General features: G+C 35.1%; 1 protein-coding gene across 1 annotated transcript in view; it reads right to left on the bottom strand.

Moving 5' to 3' along the window:
* CWC27 (CWC27 spliceosome associated cyclophilin) overlaps positions 1-15,497 on the bottom strand; it is a 193,598-nt gene that overhangs the window by 24,433 nt on the left and 153,668 nt on the right. Inside the window, exons 12-13 of the mRNA XM_047087094.1 lie at positions 8,851-8,960; positions 4,677-4,780 (exon numbers count right to left, since the gene is read on the bottom strand). Of these exons, the coding sequence (XP_046943050.1) occupies positions 4,677-4,780; positions 8,851-8,960 (214 nt within the window). The remainder of the gene's footprint in view (positions 1-4,676; positions 4,781-8,850; positions 8,961-15,497) is intronic.

Raw genomic sequence — 15,497 nt, 5'->3', positions numbered from 1 at the left:
TAAATCTGGTTCTCAAACTCTAATCTCTAGCACAAACAATGACTGATGGACAAAGTGATTTTTAATGCAAGCCAAGGTGCAGTAATAAAACTGAAAAACAAAAACAAAAAAAGAATCCAGATCCAAAAGTCCTAACCAATAAGATTATCTTAGAAGGATAATTTTTTCAGAACCAAGAACAAAACCATTTAAACCTGAGGATCTTGAAGAGTTATGATGAAATGTGTACTAGTTTTATTAAAAACAGAAGCAAACCAGACTGTGTATTTTTAAAAACTTTACAAAGGCAAAACATGTTTTTGGAAACGTTATTCTCTTTCAGTAAGTACTGCAAAGTACCTTAATTAATTCTTGAGATTCTAACAGCCCTAAAAGCAAGTCATAAAAATGATATTTGGGAGTATAGACTGGAATGACATTTTGGGAGGGCCATGAAAATATTTAGCAGAAGCCTAATATGCATACCCACTGACTAAGGAATTCCAGTTTTGGAAATTGATCTGGAGAAAACTGGCAATGATGAAGATACATGGATGTTCATTACAGTGTTGTGTATAATACATGTAAACTGGAGGGGCGCCTGGGTGGCTTAGTTGGTTAAGTGTCTGATTTTGGCTCAGGTCATGATCTCACAGTCTGTGAGTTCGAGCCCTGCATCGGGCTCTGTGCTGACAGTTCAGAGCCTGGAGCCTGCTCCGGATTCTCTGTCTCCCTCTCTCTCTCTGCCCCTCCCTCACTCATGCTCTGTCTCTCTCTGTCTCAAAAATAAACTTTAAAACAAATAAACAAAACATTAAATAAACAAAAAAAAAACACTAAAAAAACAAACTGGAAAGAGCCTAAATATCCAAAAACATGGGGCTGATCAAGGAAACTGTGGTTTATTTTATAATGGCATACTATGTGGCCTAATACAAAAATATAAAAACCATAAAATTATGTATGGCAAGGAAAAGTATTTACTTTTCTATATTTGCTATATATTGCTAAAAGCTGAAAGCAAGTTATAAGATTATAGCATTATATGATTTCATTTCTGCCTAAAATGTGCATGGGCATAAAAATATCTGGAAGTGTATAAATTAATGATATTTATTGTTGAGTTGGGGATCACAGGTGATTATTATTTACTTTTTTTGAGGTGTCCGTAATCTGGTTTTGGTATAGTGAACATCTTTTCTTTATATAGTAAAAATAATTATTCTCTAATTCTTAGAATACTGAATACTGTACGTACTATGAGAAAGTGGTGGAGGGGAGAGAGATGAGAAGAGGAGGGAGGAAGGCAGATAGACCTTTATATGGTTTATTATTTTATCATATATATTTGTTGCAAAGTATTAGGTTAATCTTAGATTAACCTGGAAAAACATTTGAATGGAACATAGTAGTAAATAGTTAAATGTTCACAAGATCACATTCTACTCTCATAGATTTAACTTTTCTCCTCTCCTTGGAATGCTGATTTTGTTCTGTAGGAGCAGGTGGCTTTCTTTTTTATGTCTCTCTTCTATCTTGTCAGAAACAGCTCTCACAAAACTTTTTTGGGAGCTAACCAAGCTTTATCTAACCAAACCCAAAATGGCATATGGACCTCATCCACATGGTCATATGAATCTGGTCGCTGATGATTCCTGCCATGTATCTAATGGTTTTATAAAACCCATGCTTGAAGAAAGATTCTATAGCTATAAGAGTGTGATGCTGTGGGAAGAAGGAATGTAGTGGCAAAGAGGCTACTTTAGCTGCTACACTGGAGTCTGGGAGCCATCACTGCCACCAAATACTGGCAGTATATATCCCAACAAAGGAAGAATCTTAATAATTTTGAGTGAAAAATTTCTATCATGCATTTCAGCTTAGATCTACTAATAACACTTCTTTAAATGCCTTGTTAGACAGTGAAATCTGGGAGTAATTATCAAACACCATATACAGTGTTTACAATAGAATCATATTTCTTTTCTTTTCCCCCTCCCACTGTTTTTTTTTTTTTTTTTGCATAAAAAAGTAGAATGCTGCTGAATGGTACCCAAATGTCTGTTGTATACCATGCCAATACAGCAGCTTAGCCAAAAATGCGAACCGAAAGTTTGCCAAGTAAAAGAAAACATAACAAATTGGTAATGGTTTCTATCTTGACAGAAAATGAAAATGATCCCTCAATGTGTGGTCACTCATGCGGACACATAAAAATGTCTGAGAAGCAATCATTTTACCTCAGATAACAGACCTTGACAGTGTAGTACAGTACTGGCTGACTTTCACTTCTTAGAAAAGCGGTAACCGTGACCTACAAAATAGTCTGGTAACCATGTAATTTATGCATAACACACATGCACATGCCATGCACTCATAATATTTGCCATAAATCACTTTTAATATAAGACTTCTTTTCTGAGTGGAATATACTTTATGAGTGATGGTCTAAATCACTAGAGACCTGATAAACTTGAACGGGTGTATTTATGAACAGACAGGATGTTGTTGCTTATCAGGTTACAAAATTTCAATAGTCTATATTGCAATAAAATAGTCCCATGTATTCTGTATGATTCTGTGTAGTGCCTTGAAACACTAAAGGTATTTTTTACTAGATGTTAGATAAAACAAATACAAAAAATGTGTAGGTACATAGTGTATAGTTCTGACTTTCTGTTTAGGAGACTGTAATTGAAAGTAGAAATGAACCCCCGGAAGACCTGGTAAGTCTTTAACATACTTACCCTTCCTTTTCCACTTAGTTTTGTTCCCCAAATGGAGAACTGGTCAACATCACTGACCAGCGATTTTACCATCTGGTAAAGTTCTCCCATTTGTTTACTTTCTAATGAGGATGTTAGAACATAGATTGTACTGTGAAATCACATCAAAAGCAAGAATGACAATTTTAAAAACACTGATTGACATCTGCAGCTAATGAGGAATTCACAGTGAGAGAATTCGGAACCAAGTGGCTCGGAAGAACCTTGGGAAGTTAAATGGTCTTGCCAAGTTAAAAGTAAATTTGAATCCTGTGTGTTATGAGTTTCAAATGAAATTTCTGGGTCTAAATTTGTTGGTGACTTTCCTGTTCAATAAAAAAGGACTTAAATGGCTTATAAAAAGGTTAAAAAAACTTATTGGGCATCAAACTGCTCTTACAAAACATCATCTTGATGAGTTAAGTGTAAATGAATCAGAAACACATGGATCATGTTTCCTTAAAAAATGCATATGGATTCAAAAATAAGGGGAAGAGGACTTGGCAAAACATTTTTTTGTGTGGTGGCTGAACCCAAAACATTTGAAAGATATTTTGAGACATTCAGGGAATCCAAAATAAAACTAAACCTGTCCAGTCATATAAAAAAACAGAAAATTCTTCTATGTAATGTGCATTTATCTCTAAGGGTCAGTCAACACTCACTGAGCCTTCACCTTTGGCACACAACTGTGGGAGGAGCCAGCTTCTGCCTTTAAGCAACTTTGCATTTAAGTATAAATAAGTACATATAAGTAATAGAAACCAATTAAAAGACTCTCAGGGTTAAAAAAAAAAAGTGCATAACCTAGATCGTACAGAAATTATATTTTGAGAAATATATAAGCATTTCAGGGTCCTAGGGGAGGTAGGATTCATTCCATTCAAATCATCATCCCCTCAGTCCTTTTGATTAAAGTTGTATATAGTTGCAGAATCCTACTTGCTTAAATGTTTTCTTAATAAGTGTTTTTATGTCTTTTTAAATGTGTGTCCCAGCCCTCTTTCCTCCACCCTCTAGATTTGTGAGTGCTCAACAAATCTTGCTGACTGGTTTCCTGGAGGATGGGAGTGTTGAGCAGTTTTGAAATAGGAGAGAGATGCCGTCTGGCAGAGAGGAGTGAGGCTATGATTCTGGGTTGGGGTAATGGCACATGTGACAGTTCAGAGGCTCCAGAGGGTGAGTCATATGTGGGGGGTGACCCTTTGGCTTGCTTGCAGTAATGTGCTTGAGCCAGGGTGTAGTGGGAGGTGAGGGCAGTTAGGTGTGGGGAGTCCTAATATACTACATGTGAAGTCAACTGGAGGACAGAGGAGTGTGATAAGGGAAAGCACAATTCTTATTCCTTTTTTTTTTTTTTCCTTTTTGCCAGTATAGGATAAAGTGTTAAGCACAGGACATGTACAAGTCATTAATTCCTTTATTTCTTATCAGTGTCTTAAAAAGCTGAAAAACAGCCAAAGAAAAAATAAGTTGACTGTGTATGATTGCTAGGATCCTGTAGGTCATAAATTTTAAGAGGAACTTAGTAGGATTATGAAATGTATTACTGAGTCCTAAAATGTTTGTGGGAAAGTGTAAAAAATAAATGATTTAGAATCTTTTGAGGCTGCTTTCTAGCTGTTTAATGTGAATCTTATCTTTTCTACAATATTAGAAAGTTATTTAGGACAGGGAGAGTATCATATATGTCTTGTATATTTTCCACTGGCTAGCACAATACTGGGAACACACCAAGCACTCAATAAATGCTTATGGAAGTGAAATGAAGTCAAAAGATGCTGAGGCTCTATAATGATGAAGGTGTGATTAAAGGTGAAGTCTGGGGGTGAGGGGAGAAGACGACATAGTGGAAATGTCCTAATATTCTAATAGTACCTCTGCTCTGAGCCTATTTGTTCATGGTTAATACAGAGAAATCAAAGCCCTTACCATCCTTCATCATCTTCTACTTCTGCTTCAGAAATGTCATTTTCAGGAGTTTCAGCAATTGCTTGAGTGAGTTTAGATTTAAACTGGTTCAGCAGCGCCAGGGTCTGAAATAATGATTACATGGCTAAGTTTTCTGATAAGGATAAATATAATTTTAGAAGAGACACTGAAATTTGGTAGAAAAAATTTGAAACACTAAGACTTAGATGAATTTTTAATTTTGAAGGAAAATAACAAAACTCAAGCAGTGATTATTCTATAAACCTCGACAATGCCCTGTTTACATTTGCACTGACATTTTCCCTCAGGCATATGTGACAGTTTCTGATTTGGGGAACATAAGTTTGCTTATATAGAAGACACTTAAACTTTAAAATGCATGCTTGTTAATGACTAATTTTTAAGGTCCACAAGACGAGGAGCTACTTCACTAAAATATGAGAAATCACAAAATAAAACACCAATAACAAATAGTATTTGTCATTGAACAAATTTCCAAAAATGTAAAAATATCAATGGCAAGGAAGGTAAAATGAATAAACACATTAACTGGTGGAAGATGGGTAAATTGGAGTGATATTTTAAAAAGCTATTTAAATTTGTCAAAACTTTAAGGTGATCATTCCCTTTGACTCAATCACTTCAATCCTGGGAATACATGAAGAAAAATAGTATGAAACAGAAAATGGCTTATGGAAAAGATGTACACTGCAGCCATATTCCTACAAATGGAAAAATGAAAACATGTTAATATCTATCAGTAATGAACTAGATATATTTTGTAAAAAGTAATGAATATAGTATTACATTGTTAAAAATTATATACAAGAGCATTACATTCTGTTGTTAAAGAAGTGGGACGTAAATACCATGTTCAGTAGATTTTTAAGAAAAGGGCATGATTTCTGTGGTTCTTGTTTGTCTCCCATGTCCTTTGCAGGTAACAAACAACAAGTGTCTATAGTTTTGTAATTAATACTCAGCTTACCTCCAGAATATGAGTAGAGAACAAAAGCTGGAAAAAATATTTTTATTCTACAGTTTAAAAAAGTAAATACTTGTGAAATGGGGTGAAGTACTACCTGTCCAAAAAAATCAAATGACTAATTAAGAGACTAGCACATTGAATTCAGTATTAAAATACTCATATTTCACAAGGAAACAGAGGTATGATAGTTCAGTATGTGAATAACAAGTACAATACGGCATCACAATAAATTGCTAGGCTCTGTAATTTATCTAAGAAATACCACTGAGACCACAGTTCATGGAAAAATTAAGAAGGTTTTGGTGGTCTAGAACTGAAGCTCAATAAAGACAGATGGTACAAGAAACAAAGGCAGTTACTGCTAGAAATGATAGTGAAAGTGCCTTATATACTTTATAAGTTCTGGAAATTTTAATGCCCACATGCACAACAGATGAAAATATACACATTACCATAGCATCCACTTGGAAATGAGACAAGTTTTGGGGGAAACACTAAATTCCTACAGAATATCCTCACGGGCATTCAGAGGGCTCCTAGTGCATTGGGGTTAGGTATTTTGTCTGTTTTCAGAGTAGTAATTAAAAGATTAAGCTCTTCAAACAGTGTTAACAAAAAAAGAAGGCATCCCTTGTTTTTAAAACTTATTTGTTAAAAGAAAGCCCTTTTGCTTACAAACTTTTCTTATATTTGCTTTATAATAACGAAAAGTTTAATTTAGAAATATTAGAAAATAAGGAGAAGCAGAACAAAATTATCTATTATTCCATCACTAAGAATAACAAGTTTTGACATTTTGGTATATATCCTTCAAGGCTTTTTAGGTGTTTTTTATTTTTGTGTATGTGTACGAGCTTATATATCTATATATATGTTATATAAAATATATCTCTAAAAGTGTATTTCTGTGTCTATCTATAGCTTAAAAGTAAACCCCATTAATTTTTTTAATGGTGGACCTTTGTACACTTGGAAATGTCTTTTCCAAAAACATAAAGAAAAATGAAAACAAAGGAGACTTCTTAGTGGAATGAAATTTAAAAGCTTCCTAGAAAATTATGCTAGACCTAGATCTTTTTCCTTGAGTTTTGAAAGTGGCAAGGCAGTCTGTTTTTAGGGCCAATTAATGTGCTACTGGCATTTGCTCAAAGAAAGAGGACTGTAACAAAACATCCTCTTGGCCTTTCTTAGCTTCTCCTATATTTGTGATTGAACTTTTTCTAGCTGCGTTCTAAAGGCAGAAGACACTAGGCAGTAAAACAAACGTCACAAAAATAATGGGGCACAACATATGGTGAAGAAGATAGGATTTGCATAGGGGCATTTCTGTTCAGCATCTCTAGGGGAGTGGGTCTTCTGAGGGAGTGAATGGCTAACTACTTACAGCATGGCTCTTCAACACAGTGAGAGTCTTCCTAGTAGGAGGAAACTGTTTTGAAGAGGTCCTGCCTTGGCAAACTTCATGCATGCATACCTACACAGAAGAGTCTCTTCAACTGGCCTCTACACCTCTAGTCCTGCTCTGGGTCCAGTATAGTCTCTATGCCACAGCCAGATTGGAGGAATCTTCCCAAAGTGCAAATGAGATTATGTCATCTCCTTCTTTCAATGGCTCCCCTCTGCCCTTAGGGTAAATATAAATTTCTTAGTATAGCTCAAAAGTGCCTTGCATGAGTTGGTTTCTGCTTCCCTCTCCAGCATCATCTTTCTTTTAGTTTGGTATAGTCCATACTTATCATCTTTTATAGTTCTTTGCAAAGAGATCCAACATTTCTTATATACTCTTCCTTTGTCTGGCCACCTGTCTCGTATTCAACTTTCAAAGTTCAACTGACCAATCATTTTCTCAGGGAGGCCTTCCTAGATTCTTAGTCCATGTTTAGTCCTACTGTTACACATTTACATAGTTCTCTATACTTAACCTATCAGAATGCTCACCTTCTTTTATTGGCATTACTTGTTTAACTGGCTCTTTTCCCTAACAGCTCCAAGAGGACAGGGATGTGTCCACCTTGTTTAACACCAAATACAGTGATTAGTACATGGTAGGTTCTAAATAATTATTTGCTAGGAGGCAAAAAAGAAGAACAAATAAGAATGAAAAAATGATCCCTAGGGTATCTCTGGTAGTAAATTGACTGTAGTTGCTATTCAAAGGGCTTTGGACTCCATTAAATCAAGTTAATAATGTACTTTTTCTTAATTTCATTTGATGTGTCATTTCTTTTGAAAATTGCTCAAATTAGTTCTCTATAATTACAATTTCCTATACCTGATTTCTTACTGAACTTTCCCTATGGTTATTTTCATGGTAAGTACTGATGTATGATCCTTCTTTACCAGTAATTAGGTGCAATTTATAATATAGTCCCTGATTATATTAAGTTATTCAAATTATTCAAATACACTTGGGCTTTTTAATTTACTTTTATTTTGCCTATTTTATTTATACACCTAAAATAGCTTGTTCTCAAATATATATACATATATACACCAAAAACCACTTATTTTTGGTGCTGCCATATTTAGCCATATATATATATACATGTATATGTATATGTGTATATGTATATATATGTACACACACACACACACACACACACACACACACACATATGTATATATGGCAGCACCAAAAATAAATGGTTTTTGCTTTCACCCTAGCTTTTCAATATGAAGGGTTGCTGGAGATTTATTTCGACTGCTAAGTGTTATATGGTGTGTACAATTGATTTTCAAATTGTTGAAATAGTTTTTTCTTATTTCTAACAATCTTATTCTTAAAGATTCAGAAATTACTTACAATAAGCAGAGTTCTGCAATATTATTTACAATATTGCCTTATTTACAGGCAGTGTACAACTTGAAGCAGAGTTGGCTAGTCAGCGTGTAAGATACTGTGCTAGAAGAGATCTCTTCATCATTTAATATGTGGTTTTGCAAGATTCCTATGCTTGATATGGGAGCACAAGGTTGAAACCTGAAAGTTTTAGGCTTTTTCCTATAATGTCTGGAAAGAACATGAATGGCCAAGGTCCTTGTCATCCCACCCTATACGAATATATCCTTTTTCATTTTTAAGAGGTAGTGCTTTCCCAATGTAAAATCAAATTAGGCTCCATTAGCAGCAGTTAAAGACAATTAAAAGGCAATGAATTACATATGGATTTTGGTTTGTGACATTACCTGGTCTTCCCGGGAAGTTCCCTTCTTTGCCTGTTGCTTCCTCAGAGCTTCATACTTTTGCTTTTCTCTTCTGTATTCTGCAACAGCACCGTCAGGAGCAGTTTCTTCTTCTGAAGAATAATAGAATGTTCTTAGAATAAATAGTAAAAACGCTGGGTGGTTTCATATTAACATTTATGCCTATTACAGAAGATGAGGTCAAAACCTGGGATTGGTTCTCACCCATTTAAAAATCAAACCAATAAATGCCACCAGCTCCACAACTATTACCTACACTAGAAAGTGACTGGTGTTAATTTATCAACCAATTTTATAAACATCTTCATTATATATTGTACTATTGTAGTTCTCACTTGTTTGACTATAAAATTAGCTATCTCACTTTAAAAATAATTAAGATTTTCCTAAAATTCAGCAATGCCATTTTACATTATTCTCCTGCCTTATGTAATCTTCCAGTATTGGTTGATTTTCCAATTACCTACCACTTTTGTTCCCCAGTTAAAACAACAATAACAACAACAAATACACAAGTTCAATTTGATGTCATCATGAAAAATTAATATATCTAGCAAATAACTCAGGACGTAATCAGAAGCAGATAAAAATAATTGTTACTAAGTTAGAAATTAGAAAACCAATTTATAAATTTGATCCTGCAATAATTCCCTATGAAGATTAGTTAACATCTGGGTTTACAGAACAGAGTTTTGCCTAAAAAAAAAAAAATTTTTTTTTTACATTAACTTACATGCACACAAATTAATGAAAATTTGTGACTTAAAACAAACACTCAACAACCTATCTCTTATTATTTTTGGCTGGTAAACCAAGAGGAGCTGATGTAATCAAGAATGCAAGTAATCTTTCTACTCAAATCTTGGTTTGCTGCTTGCTTTTTTGTTATAGAGTTTTAAGAATGTTATTAACATGCAGTGTATTAACAATTAGCTATTTTGTTCAAGAGATTTTTTCTTTTTTTTTTGACTATATCAACATACTTTTATTTCACATCTTTTTAAAAAATAATTTATTTTATTTTACTTATTTATTTTTATTTTTTATTTTTTAACATTTATTTATTATTGAGAGACAGAGAGACAGAGCATGACCATGGGAGGGGCAGAGAGAGGAGACACAGAATCTGAAGGGGGCTCCAGGCTCCGAGCTGTCAGCACAGAGCCTGATGCGGGACTTAAACTCACAAACCAAGCAAGATCATGACCTGAGCCGAAGTCAGACGCCCAACTGACCGAGCCACCCAGGCTCCCCATTTTTTTAAATAATTTATTGTCAAGTTAGCGAACATAGAGTGTATATACAGTATAGTCTTGGCTTCAGGAATAGATACCCATGGTTCATCACTTACATACAACACCCAGTGCTCATCCCAACAAGTGCCTTGCTCAGTACTCATCACCCATTTTCCCTGTCCCTCCCCAACCCTCCACCCCCATCAGCTCTCAGTTTGTTTTACAGAGAACAAATTTAAGAGTCTCTTATAGTTTGCTTCCCTCTCTGTAACTTATTTTTCCTTCCCTTCTCCTATGGTATTCTGTTAAGTTTCTCAAATTCCACATGTGAGTGATAACAGGATAACTGTCTTTTTCTGACTGACTTATTTCACTTAGGATAATACACTCCAGTTCCATCCACGTTGTTGCAAACAGCAAGATTTCATTCTTTCTTTACCACTGAGTGGTATTCCATTGTGTGTTTGTGTGTGTGTGTGTGTGTGTGTGTGTGTATACACACACACACACACATCTTCTTTATCCATTCATCCGTTGATGGACATTTGGATTTTTTCCATAATTTGGCTATTGTTCATACCACTGCTATAAACATTGGGGTACATGTGCCTCTATGAATCAGTACTCTTGTGTCCTTTGGATAAATTACTAGTAGTGCTATTGCTGGGTTCTAGAGTAATTCTATTTTTAATTTTTTGAGGAACTTCCACACTGTTTTCCAGAGTGGCTCCACCAGTTTGCATTTCCACCAACAGTGCAAGAGGGTTCCCCTTTCTCAACATCCTCACCAACATCAGTTGTTTCCTGAGTTGTTAATTTTACCCACTCTGACTGGTATGAGGTGATATCTCAAAGTGGTTTTGATTTGTATTTCCCTTACGATTACACTATTGAGCATCTTTTCATGTGTCTGTTGGTCATCTGGATGTCTTTGGAAAAGTGTCTACTCATATCTTCTGCCCATTTCTTCACTGGATAATTTGTTTTCCAGGTGTTGAGTTCGTTAAGTTCTTTGTAGATTTTTGATACTAACCCTTTATCTGATATGTCATTTGCAAACATTTCTCCCATTCTGTTGGTTGCCTTTTAGTTTTGTTGATTGTTTCCTTAGCTGTGCAGAAGCTTTTTACCTTGATGAAGTCCCAATAGTTCATTTTTGCTTTTATTTCCCTTGTCTTCGAAGACATGTAAGAAGATGCTGTGGGCAAGATCAAAGAAGTTGTTGCCTGTTTTCTAGGATTTTGATGGTTTCTGTGTTACATTTAGGTCTTTATCTATTTTGAATTTATTTTTGTGTATGGTGTAAGAAAGTGGTCCAGTTTCATTTTTCTGCATGTCACTGTCCAGTTTTCCTATCCATTTGATAAAGAGACTGTCTTTTTTCCACTGGATACTTTTTCCTGCTTTGTCAAAGATCATTTGGCCATACATTTGTAGGTCCATTTCTGGTTTGTCTATTCTATTCCATTGGTCTATGTGTCTCTTTTTGTGCCAATACCATACTGTCTTGATGATTACAGCTTTGTAATAGAGTGTGAAGTCCAGGATTGTGATGCCTCCAGGTTTGGTTTTCATTTTCAATATTACTTTGGCTATTCAGGGTCTTTTGTGGTTCCATACAAATTTTAGGATCATTTGTTCTAGCTCTGTGAATGCTGGTACTATTTTTATTGGGATTGCATTGGATGTATAGATTGCTTTGGGTAGTATCAACATTTTAACAATATTTGTTCTTCTCTTCCCTGAGCATGAAATGTTCTTGCATTCGTTTCTGTCTTCTTTAATTTCTTTCATAAGCTTTCTCTAGTTTTCAGTGTACAGATTTTCTACCTATTTGGTTAGGTTTATTCCTAGGTATTTTATGATTCTTGGTACAATTTTAAATGGGATCTATTCCTTGATATCTCTTTCTGTTGCTTCATTATTGGTGTATAGAAATGCAACTGATAAGAGATTTTCTAACACAGTAACATTTGCTGCCCAAACCCAACTGTGTGAAAAATCTGGTCAACTCTTATATTTCCTAACTGACTATATCACATTACTATAAAGTACTTCTCTTTATAATATGATCAACTATGAATAATCACAGAACGTTAATTTTTCATTTTGATTTGCCAGTGGTATACTCTGAATAATTTCCTTAGTTTTATATTTCAGTTCACTAATTCTTTGTTTAGTTGTATCTAAGACATAAACTGTTTTAAGTTTTTAGTTTTAAGACATAAACTGAGCCATTGATTTTAATAATTATATATGTATTTTTTAGATATTCTATTTTGTCCTTCAAATTCACCTGCTCTTTTGATAGCCTTAGTATTTTCTTTTTTTAGGTTTATTTATGTATTTTGAGAGAGAGAGAGAGAGAGTGAGCACATGAGCAGGGGAGGGGCAGAGAGAGAGAAGGAGAGAGAGAATCCCAAGCAGGTTTTGTGCTGTCAGCATGGAGCCCAACGTGGGGCTCGATTTCATGAACCATGAGATCATGACCTGAGCTGAAATCCAGTCAGACACATAACCGACTAAGTAACCCAAGAGCCCCAGTGATAGCCTTAGTCTTTTATTATGATATTTCATGATTTAAAAATCTCTTTTAATTATTTAAAATACACTTTTTATATTGTATCTTTCAGATTCTTCTTGGGTATCTTTCTGTTATGTCTTCTTTCTCTCTTCTTAGGCTTATCATTTCTCTCTGTGTTTTCTAATTTTTGATTGTGAGTTTATCTTGAGCTAGAGCTTCATCTCCATCATGCTCCATAGGAATCCTAGGCACCGCAGGATTGTGTAAGAATTTCTACAGAGAACTTTCACATTTGTTTCTACCAGGCAATTTAGGGGTTCCATTGGTCTGAAGTCATTCTTTTTTAAATTAATTTCTTGGCTTAGGATTCCTGTACCATATAGCTAGTGTGTACTCAAACTTTGTAGCCATGCCTAGTAGAGGTTTAGAGTTTTGATTTTTTGTGAGACTCCTCCCACAGGTAGCTCTGAAAAATGATAAGCTTCATTGTGGCCTTCCTGACCAGGTGGACAGTTTTTCTAGTTCCCATTTCTCTTGACCCAAGGCCACATTGCTGTCCATGTCTTAGATAAAAACCCCACATTCTAGCTAGTAGAGCCTACATCTGGTTCCAATATGCCCCTGAGCAACTACAGTATCAGCTTGCCCACTTAATGCTCTGGTTACACCTCCCCTTTGTTTCTAGTACCCAGGGCTTTTCTTTTTTTCTTATTTTCTCTTTCTCTCTTTCAAGCTTAGCTAACTATTTAAATTGGGCTTGATCAATCATATTTTATCCAGTGTTTCTATATATTTGAAGAAGAAGCAAGTTCTGTGCTCAGTCCATGTTGCCAGAACAGGAAGTAGCACATTCATTTCTCATGTGCTTGAATCCCCCTGAATAAACAAAAATTGAATAAGTGACTGGATGATTTTAGTGACATAAAACTGGCTAATAAAATACATGAGGAGTTTGAAAAATTTAGTTTCTCTAAATACAGACTGTTTTTACTTTTCTTATAAATCTCAATATACAGTGGATGATAAATCATAAATAATAATGACATAGTATGATGACTATTTGTCATTAACTGAAATTTCTACAAAACATGCTGAAAAATAGGAATAAAGAATAGTGGGGAAAAAGAACATTTACTAAAGGCTATAGTTAGGCACCATGCTAAGATGCTTTGATTATGAAGTGTCTATAAACCATATGAGGAAACAGGAATTAGAATATGGTAAAGCTGGGATTTAAGCCCAGGTATGATACGAAAGGCCAACGCTGTGCCCTACTGAGTTCAATTAAAACTTCAATCCGGAGCCGGGGCGCCTGGGTGGCGCAGTCGGTTAAGCGTCCGACTTCAGCCAGGTCACGATCTCGCGGTCCGTGAGTTCGAGCCCCGCGTCAGGCTCTGGGCTGATGGCTCAGAGCCTGGAGCCTGTTTCCGATTCTGTGTCTCCCTCTCTCTCTGCCCCTCCCCCGTTCATGCTCTGTCTCTCTCTGTCCCAAATAAATAAATAAACGTTGAAAAAAAAAATTAAAAAAAAAAACTTCAATCCGGAAAACAAAATTTTACTAAGTGTCTCTAACATGGTGGGCATTCTGAGAAATGCTATAAAAGATATTTAAAACATAAATGATAACAAGCTTTTCATTCTATAATGTAATGGAAAAGGTAAAATGAACGTAAGATAAAACATAAAAAATTCACATAAGATATGTGAAATAGTTAAGAAATCAAGTTACTGATTTTTAGTATCAACTTGCTGATTCCTTAGAGGGCTTAAAGCTTACCTATGTTGTAGTGTTAGAATAAAATATCTTTGCTGTCTCTGAGATAAAACTAGGTAATATACATGAAACATTTTGGTGAGGAGAGTGTCCAACATCACGGTAACCATCAGTTTAGTACTGTAGCATCAGTTTACTAGAGCACCAGAGCTGGAAGCTGCTTTGAGGATCTTCTCATCTAACTTCTCCCTTTATAGGTGAGGTAACCAATGTTAATGTAAGTGAAGTTATGCAGCCAGTCTCCCAGGGAGATCAGCAGCAGAGCCTGGGCTAAAACTTGTGTTCTGACTCTTAGTGAAGGTGACGATCTAAGTTAAGTACTGTACTTCAGTTCCTGCATGTTATAAAGAATGCCTCTAAGCCTTCCCCTAAGGGCTAGTCAGAAACTTAATCCTTGCTCCACTTGAATCTCTTTTGTGAAACCTTTTTGTTCTGAACATAAAGGAATGGTCAACTGCGGTTACTTAGATGAAGAACCAGTGGTATCCACCTACAAATCTCATTTTATAGATAGATAAAGAGTTCATTCCGTCCCCTGTCTCAGGACTAGAGCTCAAGGAGCTAACAGCTCCAAGTAGCTGTACATTCATTGATTTAAAAAAAAAGCTTATCAAATGATCAGAAACAGTGTCAGAAACTGTTAGTAAGGCTGCTTATAAATTATTTTAAATATATCTGGATCTTGTACTTCAAGGAAATTTTTGAAAAATTCCCATAATAAATGAAAACTTTTATACAAATAAAGGTAATATATTACTGCTAATAGTAAACAGCATTTGGAAACAAAAGGGGTAGACTTTAATGGATATAGAATATATCAATGCTGGTGATACCTAGTTGTATCTCATCATAGTTCCTGGAAGCTAAAAAATATGTTTTTTAATCAAATTTTATATACACCCATTCTTAAATTAATTCTAGGAAATGTAACAGACTTGAATATAGCTAACATTTTAAGTACTCGCTATGTGCCAGATACCAGTACCTGAATTACTTGGTTAATCCTAATAACCGACCCAATGAAGGAGGCATACTGTTAGCCTTATTTTGCTGATAAGGAAACTAAGGTAGTAAGAGGTTAAATAACTTATGTAAG

Source organism: Lynx rufus, unplaced genomic scaffold, assembly GCF_022079265.1.
Source record: "Lynx rufus isolate CCGP_SWC_20201006 ecotype Redwood Valley unplaced genomic scaffold, mLynRuf1.p SCAF_1, whole genome shotgun sequence".
NCBI classification, from domain to species: Eukaryota; Metazoa; Chordata; class Mammalia; order Carnivora; family Felidae; genus Lynx; species Lynx rufus.
The sequence above is the reverse complement of the archived record's forward strand: the minus strand, read 5'-3'. Positions and strand labels throughout refer to the sequence as shown.